We start from the raw sequence: 18,078 nt of genomic DNA, 5'->3' as shown, positions 1-18,078 counted from the left end.
TTCTCTTCCATACAATGTCACAAGGATTTAGTAACTGAATGACTTCTACCCTAAAAATGCTAATCAATCTGTACAGGAAAAGGGTCTCTACTAAAAACACACATGGTGTTTTATTTTTTTTTCTATGTTTAGTTTACACACCAAACAAAGGAGAGCTTAGAGTTAAGCTAAATCTAGAGAATAAAGGACCTAATGACATGAAATACATAGTGTGTAAGTGTGTATATATGTCTGTGAGACAGATTAGCAAATATAAGTTTTAATAGATGGCAAAATATGTTGGCACCAGGTTTGAAAAATAGTGCTGAATAAGAGACAAATTACTTAAGATTGGTCAGGCACTGTGGCTCATGCCTGTAATCCCAGCACTTTGGGAGGCCGAGGTGAGCAGATCACAAGGTCAGGAGATCGAGACCATCCTGACTTACACGGTGAAACCCCATCTCTACTAAAAATACAAAAAATTAGCTAGGCATGGTGGCTACTCCGGAAGCTGAGGCAAGAGAATCACTTGAACCTGGGAGGTGGAGGTTGCAGTGAGCCAAGATCGCACCACTGCACTCCAGCTTGGACAACAGAGCAAGACTCTGTCTCAAAAAAAAAAAAAATACAGATTACTTAAAGTTAAGGATTGAGGGGATCCAAGATGGCTGATGATTAGCAGCTCGGGCACGTACCTCCCAGTGAAAGCGCAAAGAACGAGAGGACGCCACACTTTCAGACGAATATTAGTTGCTCACGGACCAGGAGATTCCCAGTGGAGGAGATCCACGGGTCGCCAGGGCGACTCTTGTGGCCGGCGTGGCGGTTTTGCTGGTGCCTTAGCACGCCAGTTCTTGGTGCAGAGTCCGGAGATTCCCGGGCAGAAAAGCACCATCAATCTTAACACCGCTGTTTTGGCCGGCTCAGTGGATTGCTCAGATTTTGGCGCAGGGAATCAACAAGTTGGACGTCAGAGACCCAGTTAGAAAGTCGGTAATTATAAAGACGACAGACGGACAAATATATAATGAAGGGAAGAAACCAGCGTAAAAAGGTAGAGAATACTCAAAATCAGAATGCCTCTCCCTCTACAGGGGATTGCAATTCCTCATCAGTAACGGAACAAGGCTTAATAGATTACACGTGTGTTCCAATAACAGAAGCAGGTTTCAAAACGTGGGTGATAAGAAACTTCTGTGAATTAAAAGAACTTGTTCTAACCCAATGCAAAGAAACTAAGAACCTTGAAAAAAGCTTTGACGAAATGTTAACGAGAATGGACAATTTAGAGAAGAATATAAGTGAATTGATGGAGCTGAAAAACACAACACGAGAACTTCGCGAAGCATGCACAAGTTTAAACAGTCGTATTAATCAAGCAGAAGGAAGGATATCAGAAGTCGAGGACCAGCTCAGTGAAATGAAACGAGAAGACAAGAATGCAGAAAAAAGGATGAAAAGGAATGAGCAAAGTCTCCAGGAAATATGGGACTATGTGAAAAGACCTAATTTACGTTTGATAGGTGTACCTGAATGTGATGAAGAGAATGAATCCAAGTTGGAAAATACTCTTCAGGATATCATTCAGGAAAATTTTCCCAACCTGGCAAGGCAGGGTAATATTCAACTCCAGGTAATACAGAGAACACCACAAAGATATTCTTCAAGAAGACCAACCCCAAGGCACATAATCGCCAGATTTATTAGGGTTGAAATGAAGGAGAAAATACTAAGGGCAGCCAGAGAGAAAGGTCAGGTTACCCATAAAGGGAAACCTATCAGACTTACAGCAGATCTCTCAGCAGAAACCCTACAAGCCAGAAAAGAGTGGGGACCAGTATTTAACATCCTTAAAGAAAAGAACTTTCAACCCAGAATTTCCTATCCAGCCAAACTAAGCTTTATGAGCGAAGGAAAAATTAAATCTTTTGTGAACAAACAAGTACTTAGAGAGTTCACCACCACCAGGCCTGCTTTACAAGAGCTTCTGAAAGAAGCACTATACATATAAAAGAACAACCAATATCAGCCTTTCCAAAAATATATCAAAAAGCAAAGAAGTTTAACACAATAAAAAATTTACATCAACTAATGGGCAAAACAGCCAGCTAGCATCAAACGCCGGTATTAAACTTATATATATTTTAATTGGATAAAAAGCCAAAACCCATCAGTATGCTGCATCCGGGCCCATCTTACATGCAACAATACACAAAGACTCAGAGAGAAGGAGGAAGATTTACCAATCAAACAGAGAGTAAAAATAAACTAATAAACAAAAAGCAGGAGATGCAATTCTTGCCTCTGATAAAGTAGACTTTAAAGCAACAAAGATCAAAAGAGGCCAGGAATGACATTACATAATGGCAAAAGGATCAATGCAACAAGAAGAGCTAACGATTCTATAGATCAACGAGATAGAAAATTAACAAGGATATTCAGAACTTGAACTCAGACCCGGAACAAGTAAACTTAATAAACATTTATAGAATTCTCCACTTCAAATACACAAAACATACATTACCACCTCACACCTATTCCAAAGGTGACTATATAATTGGAAGTAAATCACTCCTCAGTAATCGCATAGCATTTTATAGGTTTAAATTAAATATTGGTTGGCTGTTTGTTTGTTATCTTCTTCCCTTATTCCTTCCTGACTACATCATTAAGTATAATTATCAGTATAAAAGAGGTTTTCAATACCCATTACTAAATTGCATTCTAGCCTGGGCAAGAAAGCAATACTCCCATTCTCTCTCCCTCTTTCTTTTCCTTCTCCCTCCTCCCCATTCTCTCTCTCTCTTTCTCTTCCTTTTTCCTCCTTCCTATTCTCTCTCTCTCTTTCTCTTTAAAAAAAAAAAAAAAAAAAAAGGATTGAGGAGGACAGAAAATAATGGCTCCTATCTTTATTGCATAAGAAAGATAATCTGGCCAGACATTCGAGTCCGTTTCTAAATTGCAATTCTGATAAGCCCAACACATTGCCTGCTTTGAGGCTATACTGCTCAGAGGAGAAATCTCCACGAAGCACTTCAAAAACACCCAGATGGATGGGCACAGGTGGTGATGGGCATGGGTGGTGATGGGCATGGGAGGTGATGGACATGGCTGGTGATGGGCATGGGTGGTGATGGGCACGGGAGGTGATGGGCATGGGTGGTGGCAGGCATGGGTGATGGGCATGGGAGGTGATGGGCACGGGTGGTGATGGGCACGGGAGGTGATGGGCATGGGTGGTGATGGGCATGGGTGATGGGCATGGGAGGTGATGGGCACGGGTGGTGATGGGCACGGGAGGTGATGGGCATGGGTGGTGATGGGCATGGGAGGTGATGGGCACAGGTGGTGATGGGCATGGGTGGTGATGGGCATGGGTGGTGATGAACATGGGTGGTGATGGGCACGGGTGGTGATGGGCATGGGAGGTGATGGCATGGGTGGAGATGGGCATGGGAGGTGATGGGCATGGGAGGTGATGGACATGGCTGGTGATGGGCATGGGAGGTGATGGGCATGTACTGTTAACAGACACCCCACAGCCCTTCTGCCCAGATGAGGCTAGGCAGCCATCCTAAGGTTGAAATAAGCATTTGCTGAATGCCCATCAGCTATTTCCATGGGAGCTTAGAGTTTGTGGAGACCAGGATCTATCTTCCCCTTACTGTGCCAGAGCAGTCAACCAGTTCCTGCATCCTGCCCCTTCAGTGGCACTTCCTGCAGCACCTGGAAGACAGCAGGTCCTTAGAGTGACGTGCTGAGTGAGTTGAGTGTGCTAAGCCACTCTTGACTTATTCCCAGCTTCACTTTCCACAATTCATCTTCCTGTTTGCTCCGTTCAACTTTTTATGATCCTTCCAAATTCTAGAGTCTAGAGAACACTCTTGATGCTAGGATTCACCTATAAGAATTTTCTGGTATTACCCAAATCTGTTTGAGGGGTAAAGGGGTAGGTGCTGATCACAGCTGTTCTTTTGAGGCATCGCTGGCGATTATGAAGAGAGACGGCCCCCTTTCCATTCCTGCTTCATATATTTCCCTTCAGGTATTCTTCTGGGAAGAGCAGAACCAACCAACCTGCAGGTTGATTGTCATGAATCTAATATGACTGTCACCATGACCATTCCCACTTTTTAAAATGCCGATGCCTCCATGGTGTGGCTGCAGAGCCATATACGTAGCAAATCAAACAGAAAGATGCTCGGCTCTAGAAACGTAATCCAAGCTGTGACATACTAACAAATGAACCTTAAACATGGATGTTAATTAACTGTGCAAACAAATTTCGTGAAGAACGTTTGCTGACTTAAGAGAAGGAACCATTTTCAAACAGATTAGAAGCATCATTTACATATAAGCCAAAGCAGCGAAATATAAATGGAGACTAAGCTGCTTTGATCCACTAATCATCTTTATCTGTTTATTAAGAATATTTCTATAGGACTGCTTAGTAGCATAATCTCTTTATGTAACTTGAAAGTGAGACAGAATCATTTTAAATCTATAATCCTGCCTTCTCCTTAAATCAGACTGTCCTTCGTATTGGCCCAGATTGGTGAGATTTATAAGACTGACTGGAATAAAGCACTAAGTTATAAATGCCGTTAAGAACAGGCACTCTGCCTTGCCTATTATTGCAAACCTAAGCCTACTGCTCAGCATACTACCTGACACATAGTAGGTGCTTAATAAATATTTGCTGTGGACCAGGCACAGTGGCTCATGCCTGTAATCCTAGCACTTTCGGAGGCTGGGGTAGGTAGACCACTGGAAGTCAGGAGTTCAAGACCAGCCTGACCAACATAGTAAAACCCTGTCTCTACTAAAAATACAAAAATTAGCCAGGTGTGGTGGCAGCATGCCTGTAATCCCAGCTACTCGGGAGGCTGAGGCAGGAGAATTGCTTGAACCAGGGAGGCGGAGGTTGCAGGAAGCCGAGATTGCACGATTATACTCCAGCCTGGGTGACAGAGGGAGACTCTGTCTCAAAAAAAAGAAAAAGAAAAAAACATTTGCTGTGTATGAGGAAATTCTGTAGGGGCAGGGGGTCCTGAGGTGTTGTGCGTGTGTGTGCATGCTTGCGCACGCTTCAGCTCTAAGTACGCGGAAGTTACCTCTATTTCTCCCATCACCACGGCCTCCAGAAAAGCTTTTGCCTCAAGAAGCGCTCAACGGCCAGCAATGACTCCCTGGTGGTGGCTGGGGAGTGGGGTTGCTGCTGGCAACAGCTGGGAGCGGGGAGCAGGGAAGGGAGGGGATGGTGAGCCTCCCTTATCCCTCTGTCTATTCTTGACTGTTATTCCCCTTCCTCTCCCAATCCTGGCTCGGAAAAGTATGTCTTCACCCACTGGATAAAGGCAACTGGTTCCCAACGTCGTTTTGCTGCTGTTCTGGTTCCAGGGCACTCTTGCCTCCACCCCAAATCGTCAAGGGTCATGTTTGTCTAGTGACAGCCCACTGATACAGCCCGAATGAAATGGCTTCGAGGCCCTGACTTCTTGCCCTGCTTCTGGAGTCACTGGAAAACCTGTGACCCTCACTGGGCCTGTTTTCTTATTCTCTAAATAAGAAGTTGCTCTAAATAAATGCATACAATCCCTTCCCATTGAGGAAGACCTCCCAGGTTTCCAGTGGGAGGCGGTGGTTGGTTGAGGCCTGAGGAGAAGCCTCTCACCTTCAGGGCCATCTCAAGCGATGGCGATTCCTGCTCCCCTGCCCCCACTCTAGGAGGCTCCAGGTCAGGTTTAAATAATCAATCAACTTGCTTTGGGGAATTCAATCAAACTTGTCTGCCTCAAACCTGCCGATTTATATATAGCGCCAATTATTTATGTTCTATATTAAACTCCACTGTATTTCTTGGAGATATTAAAATATAAATTATGCAACAGAGATAAATTGATGGAAATTTTTCCACATGGCTAAAAAGAACTGCTGTTCTGAACGATGGTGAGGTATCAGTGGAGGTGGACGAAGCAGGAGTCTGAGAAGATGGACCTTAGCTAAGCTCAGGCAGTTTGGCACCCATGTGGTAGGGCAGTCAGAGCCTGCTGACAGCACAGGAACCACTCCGTGCAGGAAGAGGCAGGGTCTTGGTCACTTCTTGTTTCAGTCATGGTACACATTCTCTCCAAATGTCACTTCCTCCCCCTCACTGTCCCTCACCCTCCAGAAGCCTGAGCAGGACAGGAGGTGGACTCAGCCGCCGCCATCTGGCCACCGGTCAGATTATCTTCTGTGACCCCAGGCCCAGGCCCCGCTCCAGGACACAGTCCCATGGATGAACTCAAGGCTTTGATTGCATTTTGGATTGCAAGTGAATGAGAGGGATATCTTTAATTAAAAAAAAAAAAAATGTGTGCTTTGCAAACTTAAACTAACAAGCATAACTCCCTTCATTGTAAGTTCTTGATTTCGAGATGTGCCGTATGTATGTGGTCACTAAATATGGCACATCATGAAATCAAGATCGGCCCGGTGTCCTTTGCCCTCCAAGCTGTTTTTGTGTCAGTGCTGGGTCATTCTGCTGCTGTGGTCCCTGGCCTTGGCACCCCGATGTCCTCGTCTCAGAAGTCCAGGGAGGGTGCTGGGGTAGTGGAGGAGAGGTCAGAGCCTTGGGCTTGGGGCTCAGGCCCAAGAACATGCATCTACATCAACCCTTTCAGGAAACATGGACAAGGCCAGTCCTGTAGATGTGGGGGGACAGTTTCTGATGTGGTTCATTTTGAGGTGCCCTGGACAGGGCTTTATTGGGGTACATGAGCACCCCAGCTTTGCTAATACTCTGGCACCTTTTCAAGGGGCTATCGCTGAAATATTTGCTCACACTTATTCAGAAGAGAAGTGAGGTGTTGCTTAGAGCACAAGAGGGGAAGGTGGCCGCACTGACAGCTTCATTTCACTTTGTCCGGGGCCGTTCAGCTCTGGCACTGAAGTTCCAAACTCTGCTTTGCAAATCAAGAGCCCATGTACACTCACAAGCAGGTCAGGTGGTACAGCTTACGTCATCTGTATCTCACCACAATTACAAATAAAACATTTCAAAAGAATAGAAGATCCCAGCAATTACCTGGACCCAGCCTCCTTATAAGGCAGCGTATCAACCATCTACAATCACAGCTGGGTGCCATGGGGGGTGCCATGGCCCCTCCTTGGGGGCTTCCACCCACTGAGTGAGTCCTCTCCCGGACAGGAGTTCTGGTCCACACTGTTTTCCACCTGCCTCCATGTCCAGTGATGCCAGGGCAGCCCCTGCAGACAGCCCAGGCCCTGCCCTGACTCCTTGGTCTTCACTTCCCCGTGGGGCCTGGGAAAGCTGTCAGCTGTAAACTGTCTGCCCTGCCCACCATCATGGAAAACTCCAGGACTGGATGCTTCCCATCAGAGGCAGCATTGCTCTGTTCAATGTAAGTTTTTTTAAAAAATACAGACACTCTGTGGCCCAGGCTGGAATGCAGTGACACGATCATTGCTCACTGCAGCCTCAAACTCCTGGCCTCAAGTGCTCCTCTCTCCCCAGCCTCCTGAGTAGCTGGGACTACAGGCATCTGCCACTGTGCCTGGCTGGCTTTTAAACTGTTTTGTAAAGACAGGGTCTTGCTATGTTACCCAGGCTGGTCTCGAACTCCTGGCCTCAAGTGCTCCTCTTGCTGTGGCCTCCCAAAGCCCTGGGATTACAGGTGTGGCCACTGTGTCCGGCCTATTCAATGCAATCTTGAAATTTAAACTCTTCTTGGGGAAAAGAACCATGTGAAGTTAATACATTTCCAACAAGGTGGTGAGATTAACATGAGAAACTGGGAAAGAAGAAAAGAAAAAGGAAGAGGGGGCAGAGGGTGTAAGGGGAAACTCCAGAGAGACTGTGAGGCCTTCTGAGGACCAGAAACCCAGGCGTGACCGTGTTTTGGTACCCAGGGGACTGGCGGTTATTGATCCGAACAAGCAAAATCCCAATCTGCGCAGGTTAGTCATTGCTCCCTTCAGCAAGACTGGCAACTTCACAAAACGAAGCTCAGGGTCGGAGTCACGTGAAGTCTGCAAAGGACCAGTGAGAGCGCGTGCACCACTCACACTTTGATAAAAATCTAAAAACCCGCCGCCTCTTGCTTTAGCTCGATGTGTGATAAGTCCCAGCTTATTCATTCGGGAACGATGAGTGCACCGTAAACTACTTCACCCACACGCTTCGCTCAGAAGGGAGAAAGAATTTAGAAATGACACTTAAAAATAAATTACCCCAAGTGTAGCTGAGCAACATCTTGCAAACGCGATCCTACATCTCTTTCTAAGTATTTGTAACAATTTGAAACTGCACCTCCTGGCTAGAAAGGCGCCACTGCAAACGTTCCTCACAAATCCGCCTGGTGGTCTAGTTCAGAGCCGCGATGTCTCTGAAGGCGAGGAAGAGACCGAAAGTGTCACCGGGAAATTCCGAGGCATCACGACATCTCATTTCTCCACCTTGTACTACGGCGTCCCTCGGTCTCCCGCCTCTGCCTCGATCTTTTGTGTCTTTTCTTTAAATGACTACGACTCTGTCAAACAACGCACAGCTGTTTTTTCCCACCATAAGCAAATCAGACCTCTTACAATTTGAATGTCTTAGTTTACTACTTAGTGTATGCAACCAATGACAATTTTACAGGACGTTCAGATGAATTTCATTTTGCTTCCTTTTCTCCCTGGCACCCTCTTATTTTAACACATTGGAGCCCTCGTTTTCTTCCTTCTGAAACCTGATCCAGAACCTGGCACCCTGGGCAAATGGCAGGGACGGCGGATGGTGCCTACCTTGCCCAGGCCCGGGGTGTCCTTCACCTTGTTGACAGCTCTCAGCAGACAGGGCGGGGCTGGGGGAGGGGAGGTTTGCAGAATCCCACTGAAGCTCGTGGCGAAGAGCGGCGGCTCGGCAGCGGAAGAAGCGGAAGGCCGGTGCTTCTTCTTTTTAGAAGACAGATTTAACTTCTGGGCAGCTCTGGAGGCGAAAACATAAAAAAGGAGCGGTAAGGGGCAAATTATTGTATAATCAGGTATGCCAGGGTTACTTCGTTTTCTCTTTTTTTTTTTTTGAGAATGAGTTTCGCTCTTGTTGCCCAGGCTGGAGTGCAATGGTGCAATCTCAGCTCACTGCAACCTCCGCCTCCTGGGTTCAAGCGATTCTCCTGCCTCAGCCTCCTGAGTAGCTGGGATTATAGACATGCACCACCACGCCTGGCTAATTTTGTATTTTTAATAGAGACGAGGTTTCTCCATGTTGGTCAGGCTGGTCTTGAACTACCAACCTCAGGTGATCCGCCTGCCTTGGCCTCCAAAAGCGCTGGGATTACAGGCGTAAGCCACCGCACCCGGCCCACTTTCTTTCTCTTAAAAAACCCCTAGTTCCTACTGAGGCCTAATCATTCCTTCTCTCCTCATGCTCAGTGTCCTCTGTAGCAGCGCCTTACCATAACAGAGTGAACTTAACGAGCTGCCCAATCATTTATACAGCAAAAGAAAAAAAAAAAAACCATAAAATGGCAGGATTCTGCAATCACGATTTACAAAGAATTGTTTGTTATCCACCAACATCCAGCTGAAGCAGGAACAATGCTGGGCATCTGTGGGGATAAACGGCACCCATTAAGTTAATCACTCCACAACTTCTCTGGCGTAAACCCAAGTGCAAGAGACCTCATGAGCTCATTAAAAAACTCTGACACCTTGTAAAATCCAAACCAGTCTGATGAAGAATCACGTGGAGGCCAGTCAAGGCATGCTATGCACGGGGCACTGGAAGAAAAACACAAGCCCCAGTTCCCCAGGGAAAATCAAACTGGTTTTAGAAATATAAGACCAAATCAGAAGGTGAACTCCAGCCAGGGTGTGGGGCGCTGAGACGATGGGCTGTTCACGGGCTGTTCACGCAGATAACAGGATATTGTGCACAGAGGTCTTTAAATACAAAATGCAATTCACAGGCAAGCGCGAAACGTAAGGGTGTCAAAGCGCGAAAGGGGGCACAGAGGGTGGAGACAGGGAACAGGAGGGAAGGCCACCGGCATCATTAGTAACACATGCTGTTCACATGACATCGTCCATCATTCAAGTATCCTGTAACGCTGAAAACATGAGCATCTTGGCCAGGCGCAGTGGCTCACACCTGTAATCCCAGCACTTTGGGAGGCAGAGGCAGGCAGCTCATCTGACGTCAGGAGTTCAAGACCAGCCTGACCAACAAGGTGAAACCCTGTCTCTACTAAAAATGCAAAAATGAGCTGGGCGTGATGGCAGGTGTCTGTAGTCCCAGCTACTCGGGAGGCTGAAGTGCTTGATCCAGGGAGGTAGAGGTTGCAGTGAGCCAAGATTGCGCCACTGCACTTCAGCCTGGGCGATGGAGCGAGACTTCATCTCAAAAAACAAACAAACAAACAAAACCATGATAATCTTGGCCCAGCATGGTGGTTCACACCTGTAATCCCAGCACTTTGGGAGGCTGAGGCAGATGGATCACATGAGGTCAGCAGTTCGAGACCAGCCTGGCCAACATGGTGAAACCCCATCTCTACTAAAGATACAAAAATTAGCCAGGCATGGTGGTACATGCCTGTAATTCCAGCTACTCGGGAAGCTGAGGCAGGAGAATTGCTTGAACCTGGCAGGCAGAGGTTGCAGTGAGCTGAGATGGCACCACTGCACTCCAGCCTGGGCGACAGAGGGATACTTTGTCTCAAAAGAAAAAAACAAAACAAAACATAATCATCTTATTACAGAAAAGAGGAAGAAAACAGGGCAAGGGGCAGTGGGAGACAAAGGCATTTCACAGTCTATAATACGCTCATTTCTGGATTAATTCTTGATGTTTACATAGTATACTCTTGTTCTAAGAATTCCAATTTCCTCATCAAATGTTTGAAACATGTGAGCTGCTGCTTAAAAGGAAAGGACACCCCTGACTTTATCCTACGGATTAAAACCTTACAATTCATCCAGTGTTCTTACCACTGCACAACACGTCCCAAGAGAGGCAGGCCAGAAAGACCAAAGCATCACTGTTTGCACCTCCGCCCCCTCCTGCGTCCCAGTCTCTTTTTATGGTCTGGGATAGTTGGTTCTGATTCTGTATCAGTAAGTGCCATGCTTTTGACAAATCCCGAGTTACAAAATTGCCACCTCACAAATATGGCAAATGGTGTTGCCATTTCAATGCTTCCATTTTCTCATCTGTAAAACTGAAAATCTATTTCGCAAGAGTGACATACAGGGGGATGAGATAAGTGAGGAATTACCGATTGTGATGGGAAGACACCCCACGTGACCCTGCTGCAGGATGGCGGGAAAGGGAATGCTTTCTGTTTTCAATCAGTGAAAAGAAAACACTAGAAATCCTTCTTTTCTATTTCATTGCTACTCTTCCTGGCACTTTCTTTCCAAAATTAAGGGTGAACGGAATTATTCAGTGACAAGTCTGAGGCTTCTCTTGGTAGCTTTTCTTCCTTTTGAGATTCTCTCTCTAAATGAACAGCGACTCAGCCCAGGCCAGCCATCAGCACGAGGCATCACGTGGCCTTCGACACCTGCACGTGCCTCTGCTCAGCGACCCCTCCCCGCTCTCCAGCCAGCCTGCCTGTGTCTCCGAGGGCAAGAAGAGGAAAGAAGATGGCGACCTGCTGGGAACTAAAAGGCGGTGTTTATCCATGTACATTCAGGACTGTTTTTTACAGTGGAAAAACGACCAGGCGATGGCTATGGTTCCCGGTCCCCTACCTGCTGGCATTCCCACTCTACATGGAGAAACAGACAGGGGAAGGGAGTGACACTGAAGGGCAGCTTAGAACAGGCAGGAGCCTGGTGGCTTCTTCCTTTTTCTTATCTCTGCCACCCGTCTCCACCCCACACATCCCCTGCAGAGGAGAAAAGCGAGGATTCCTGAGATGAAAGCACAGCCCGAGATGTCCCTCCAAGGCTGCCCTCCTCCCTCTGTCTCCCATAAGCAAACTTTCACTCCACTTCCCAGTGGCACACAGACATGTCGTTATTTCTCTCATCTTAAAAAAATAAAACGCAAATCCTTCTCCTGATTCTTCTTCCCCAGCCAGCTGCTGTTCTACGTCCTTGCCCATCGTGGCAGCAAAACTCAGGGAAGGCGTTGTCCGTGCTCGCTTCCTCCAGTCCTTCTCCCGTTACCCATGAGCTCACGGCTTCCGGCGTGTGTCCCGCTGCTCACCTGAAACTGCTCTTGTCTGGGTTACCAATCACCACCACGGCTGCTCAGTGGAATGGTTCTCAGCCCTGTCTCGACCTGCCAGAGCACTGAGTACACCCTTCCTCCGTGATGCCCTTTCTACTAGACTTCGAGGACACCCTGGCCATTCCTTTCCAGTCTCCTTTGCTGGTTCCGTCTCTTCCGCCCAGCCTCTTACTGACGGGCTCAGGACTCCGTCCTCATCCTCTGCACTGCTACCCTCAATCCCTCTGTGTTTCCTTCCAGGATCATGATTTAAATAACATCCTTAACGCCTGTGATTAATCAATTCTTATTTTATTTCCAGCTTAGATCCCTCTCTGAAACTCCGTATTTATGTATCTAATTACCTCTTTAACAACTCCACTTGCTTATCTAATAAACATCGCAAGCTTGCCAACTCTAAAACCGAAGTCCTGATTTTTTTCCTGCAAAGCTGTTAGGCATTCAGCCTTTCCTGTATCAGAAAATGGCAAGTCCATCCTTCCAATGACTTCTCTGAGGTTGCCCTCTCTTCTCACACACCTAATCCATCAGGAAGGTTTGTTGGTTAAAACTTCAGAGTAGATCCATGATCCAGCCACCTCTCACCACCTTTACCAGCAGCTTGGTCAGAGCCACAGACTTCTCTTGCTGGATTGCTGAAAGTCTTCTAACTTGTCCCCATCCTCTGTACCTGCTCCCCACCTATTCACAGAGGAGCCAGAGTAACTCTTCAGAATTTAAGTCTGCTCAGGACACTGCATTCGACTCTCCTATCCCTCGGAGTAAAACCCGAAGTGCTTGCAGTGGCCTATCAGGCCTGAAGCAGCCTGCTCCCCCACCCCCCGTACCCCTCAGGACACCTCTCCTACCACTCTCTTCTTTGATTATCCTGCTTCAGTCATACTCCAAATACTCTTGGTCCAATACCCATCTCAGGGCCTTTGCACAGGCTGTTGCCTCAACCTGGAATGCTCTGCCCAGATAGAGACAGGCACATGGCGCCCTCCCTCATCTCCTTTAAATCTTTGCTCAGGCCAGGCGCAGTGGCTCACACCTTAATCCCAGCACTTTGGGAGGCCGATGCAAGCAGGTCACAAGGTCAGGAGTTCAAGACCAGCCTGGCCGCTATGGTGAAACCCTGGCCAATATGGTGAAACTCTACTAAAAATAGAAAAATTAGCCAGGCGTGGTGGCGCTTGCCTGTAGTCCCAGCTACTTGGGAGGCTGAGGCAGGAGAATCGCTTGAACCTGGAAGGCAGAGGTTGCAGTGAGCCAAGATCGCACCACTGCACTCCAGCCTGGGCAACAGAGCGAGACTCTGTCTAAAAAAAAAAAACAATATTTGCTCAAATGTTACCTTATCAGCCAACCTACCTTGCCCATGATGGCGGACAGTACTTTCCAAAGATGGCGGCATCAATGTGTCTCCCACATGGACTTCTAACAACCTGACATCGATACTCTTCCCTTGAGAGGTGGGGGCCTAGGTTCCTTCTTGAACCCAAACAAAATTTTGAAACTGCCCCGGCCAACAGAATGTGACGGAAGTGATGCCATAAAATTTCTGAGCTTAGGATACAAAAGGCAATAATGGCCTCTACCTGGCTCTCTTTCTTGGGACACTCACTCTGGGAATGCAGCTTCCATGCTGGAAGCCCAGGTCACATGGAGAGGGTCATGTGGAAAAGAGCTGAGGATCCCAGGAGATAGTCAGTATCTACTGCTAGACATATGAAGAAATGCGCCTTTAGATGATTCTAGATGCCATCCTTCAAGTCTTCTGCTTGAGGTTCCAGACATCATGGAGCAGAGATAAATCACACCCACTAAGTCTTATCTGAATTTTAGACCCCCAGAAACCATAAGAGATGATAAATGATCACTGTTGCTTTTAGCCACTAAGTTTTGGGGGTAATGTGTCACACAGCCACGGTAAATAAAACACCACTCACTCCCAGACTCCTAATTTCCACAACTTTTTGACACTTAGTATTTTGACGGAGCAGAGGCTTTGCTTGGTTACCATGTTTATTGCTTACTATCTGTTTCCCCTCTAGAATGTGAATTTTAGCAGGGGAGAGAGTTCATAAGTATGTTTTGAATGAACAAATGAAAACTAAAGGAACTGGGAATATTTAGCCTAGAGACTAGAAACCCGGAGAAAGAGGAAGGAGAGTCTCTCAGAAAAACTGTCTTTAACGAAATGAATAAATGACATGTGGAAGTATTTTTCGAGCAAGGATACCAGATACTTTCATAAGCCATTTTGTGAAACTCAGAAGCCTCTGTGAGGAGAACAGTAGCATCCCCACTTAACAGACAAACAAATGAAGCTTGAGGGAGTTAAATCCCGAGGCTTTTCTGACCTCGTGTGACTATCTGGCTTCCTGGATAGTAGGCAGGTAATAATTTAGGCGAGTTACCTAAATTCTGATAATGTTTATAAAAGGGCTAGGCACAGCGCCTGGCACATAGCTGGTACATGACAATGTTCCCATCATCATCATGACCATTGTAAACATTATTATCAAGCCTCAGTTTCCGCATAGTAAGAGAAAGCAAAAGTAATATCTACTTTTTTAGACTTTCACGAGAATTTAATGACAGCACATTTAAAGCATTTAGTACAGTAATCAATGATCCTTCAAAAGAACATAATAACTAGTGGAGCTGAGACGGAATCTAGGTCTATGTGCCTGTATTTTACTGCAGTGTATCTGAATAGGGGTTAAATCCATATAACACAGTAGCAAAGCAGTAGGTGAAATGTAAAGGCATTTTTAGCTTGATAAGTATAAGAGACATTTTTCCAAAAATTGGAGTAACCCACTAGTGATGAGTTGGTGTCATAAAATAATGAGTGTTTTTTGTCACTGAAAGTATCCAAATGGTGGGTGGAAACCCATTTACTGGGAATATCCGGGAATGCACGCAGGGTGAAACCCGAATGATTTCCAGAGGGTGAAACCCGAATGATTTCCAGGACAGAAATTCTGCAGTGACTCGTGGAATCTCTACTCCGCTAGGAATGCCTCTGTCGGCTTCAGTGCAGAAAAACAGTAACAGAGGAAATCATCTCGAGAATACATATACAATTATTTCCTTAGAATTTGTGTATCAAATAAGAATTTTCAGATGACTAACAATTAATATAAATCATGTTTTGATAGCCATAGGTTCTATAATGGCGTTTTATTTTAACTTTGACATCATTATAACCAGCTATTTGATCTTTATTTGATATATTCCAATTTCTTAGAGGTCAGCAGCTTCAGTTCTTTTCATACAGCACTTCAATGACACAAAGATAGGAGAAGGTTAAGGTTTAGAAATCATTCATGTATAATTATATTATTCAGGGACATAAAGGAGAGGCAGTCATGAAAGAATTGAAAAGGTAAAGACGGCCGGGCGCAGTGGCTCACGCCTGTAATCTCAGCACTTCGGGAGGCTGAGGTGGGCAGATTACTTGAGGTCAGGAGTTCAAGACCAGCCTTGCCAACATGGTGAGACCCCATCTCGACTAAAATCCAAAACTTAGCCAGGCATGGTGGCACATGCCTGTAATCCCAGCTAACTCGGGTGGCTGAGGTGGGAGACTCGCTTGAACTTGGGAGGTGGAGGTTGTGGTGAGCGAAGATCGCACCACTGCACTCCAGCCTGGGCAAAAGAGCAATGTTCTCCTTCAAAAAAAAGAAAGAAAAAGAAAGATATTTTGACTAGAAGTAAATTTTATGTAATTAATGCCTGATAAGTTCTTTCTTTCATAGGGAAAAAAAAACAGATGAATGGGTTGTTTTACAAGATTTCAAGTAGCAAAAAAATTAACTTAAAAATTAACTTAAAAACAAGCAATATTTACTTACCTTGTTCTTATCAAGAATAGTACACCATATTTCCTAAAGCTCTTTCTCCCAGCATACATCTTTAAACATTCATTAGTTTCATATAGCTATCTGTGCCTTAGTTCAAGGAAAAAGTCTCTCTAGCAGGATGAAATTAATATTTCTAAAAAAAAAGTGGGCCAAGCATGATGGCTCATGCCTGTAATCCCAACACTCTGGAAGGCCAAGGTGGGCAGATCACCTGAGGTCCGAATCACATCCAAATTACCTTAGAATTTCCTTGTGGGAAATACCACATGTGTGTAAATCCTTAATACATAAATCCTTTAATACTAAAAAAAAAAAAATGGGCCAAGCATGATGGCTCATGCCTGTAATCCCAACACTCTGGAAGGCCAAGGTGGGCAGATCACCTGAGGTCAGAATCACATCCAAATTACCTTAGAATTTCCCTGTGGGAAATACCACATGTGTGTAAATCCTTAATCATTTAAAGACACCAGGATTTAAATGAATCATGTGTATTCTGAAAATACAACGCAGAGATGGTTAAAGAGACATTTGTATTTGTGCTTCTTGATGTGCTGCACCTCCAAATCTACACATTTGAGCAGTGTTTATATTTGGTAATTATTTCTAAAACCCACATTGTTCAGACAGAAGGAGTGAAGCTACATTACAGTATATAATGACAACCGAACGTAACGCTTTGCATATAATTCTTTAGGCCGTGTGCAGTGGCTCATGCCTATAATCCCAGAACTTTGGGAGGCTGAGGTGGGTGGATCACTTGAGGTCAGGAGTTCAAGACCAGCCTGGCCAACATGGTGAAACCCCGTCTCTGCTAAAAATACAAAATCTAGCTGGGCGTGGTGGTGCACATCTGTAATCCCAGCTACTCAGGAGGCTGAAGCAGAAGAGTTGCTTGAACCCAGGAGGCGGAGGTTGCAGCAAGCCAAGATCGTGCCACTGCACTCCAGCCTGGGTGACAGAGAGAGAGAGACTCTGCCAAAAAAAAAAAAAAAAAAAAAAAAAAACAAAGTGGCGCCACACTGAGCGTTATCAGGCCACGAGGAGAACAGCAATAGCCTGTCCTTGGCTAGAATATAACCCAGTGAGCTCAGTCCTTCCCTCTGTGCCAGTCCTTTCTCTCCACACGAAAGACAATTCTCCTAACACATCAGTAAGACAACATCTGAATTCAAGGATCGGTTTAGAACTGAAATGACCTTCACACAGGATGGTTCCTTGCTCTCATTGGCCAGATCTACCCAAACCTAAGAAAATGAGATCCATACTTATCCGATGGATTCAATGGGTTTAAATGTGGAAAAAGTCTTAGGTCTCAATTATACACATCAGAGGGGGAACTGGATTTTGACTCTTTTCTTTTGTAATTGTGTAATAGACTATTTGTTAAATTATTACCCTGGCATTTCAGAATTGCAGGGTGTTTAAATGAAAAACTCATTCTAAGCACATCTCATGAGAATTAAATTGAGATCTACTATCCTTAGTGTCTAAAGATTACTAACACATTTGGCTAGCAATCTTTTAAAAATTATTAGCTACATGACAAATAGAACTTTCCTTAGGGCACAGACAGGAAAATCAGGCAATACGGTCATTGTTAAGGACCTCTATCCCTTTAAAATCTTAGGAATACTGTGCGTCCCTAACCCTATCCTACAAATATCTCATCTTGTCCGAGGGGGGCTCAAGTGTGGGAAGCCCAGATAGGTGGCTAAAATGTTTATAAAAACCAAGAGGTCATTCGAGCTCTACTGAATCCAAACCAGGTAACGGATGGGTGCAATGCCTGCTGAAAAACTGAGACTCTCAGAGCCACTGCAGCTGCTGGGCAGAAAGGGTCCCGACCTAGGACGGGGCTGGCAGATGCACAGTCTCCCCGTCAGCATGCAAAGGACAGCCCAGGCTGCCATGGCTCACATGCCATTATAAAAATATTTCAATGTCCTGAGGATTAAGGCTTTCTGATAACGAGCAATGACATGACAGATCACAGCAGCCCCTAGAAAAACCATC

General features: G+C 45.6%; 1 protein-coding gene across 1 annotated transcript in view; it reads right to left on the bottom strand.

Moving 5' to 3' along the window:
• Positions 1-18,078, bottom strand: part of KIF26B (kinesin family member 26B) — a 569,508-nt gene that overhangs the window by 155,803 nt on the left and 395,627 nt on the right. Inside the window, exon 5 of the mRNA XM_064383674.1 lies at positions 8,773-8,956. Coding sequence (XP_064239744.1) covers positions 8,773-8,956 — 184 coding nt within the window. The remainder of the gene's footprint in view (positions 1-8,772; positions 8,957-18,078) is intronic.

Source organism: Aotus nancymaae, unplaced genomic scaffold (assembly GCF_030222135.1).
Source record: "Aotus nancymaae isolate 86718 unplaced genomic scaffold, 86718_ANA_hifiasm-v0.15.2.pri h1tg000032l_0, whole genome shotgun sequence".
Lineage (NCBI taxonomy): Eukaryota > Metazoa > Chordata > Mammalia > Primates > Aotidae > Aotus > Aotus nancymaae.
Note: the sequence above shows the minus strand (reverse complement) of the source record. Positions and strands in the feature narration are given on the sequence as shown.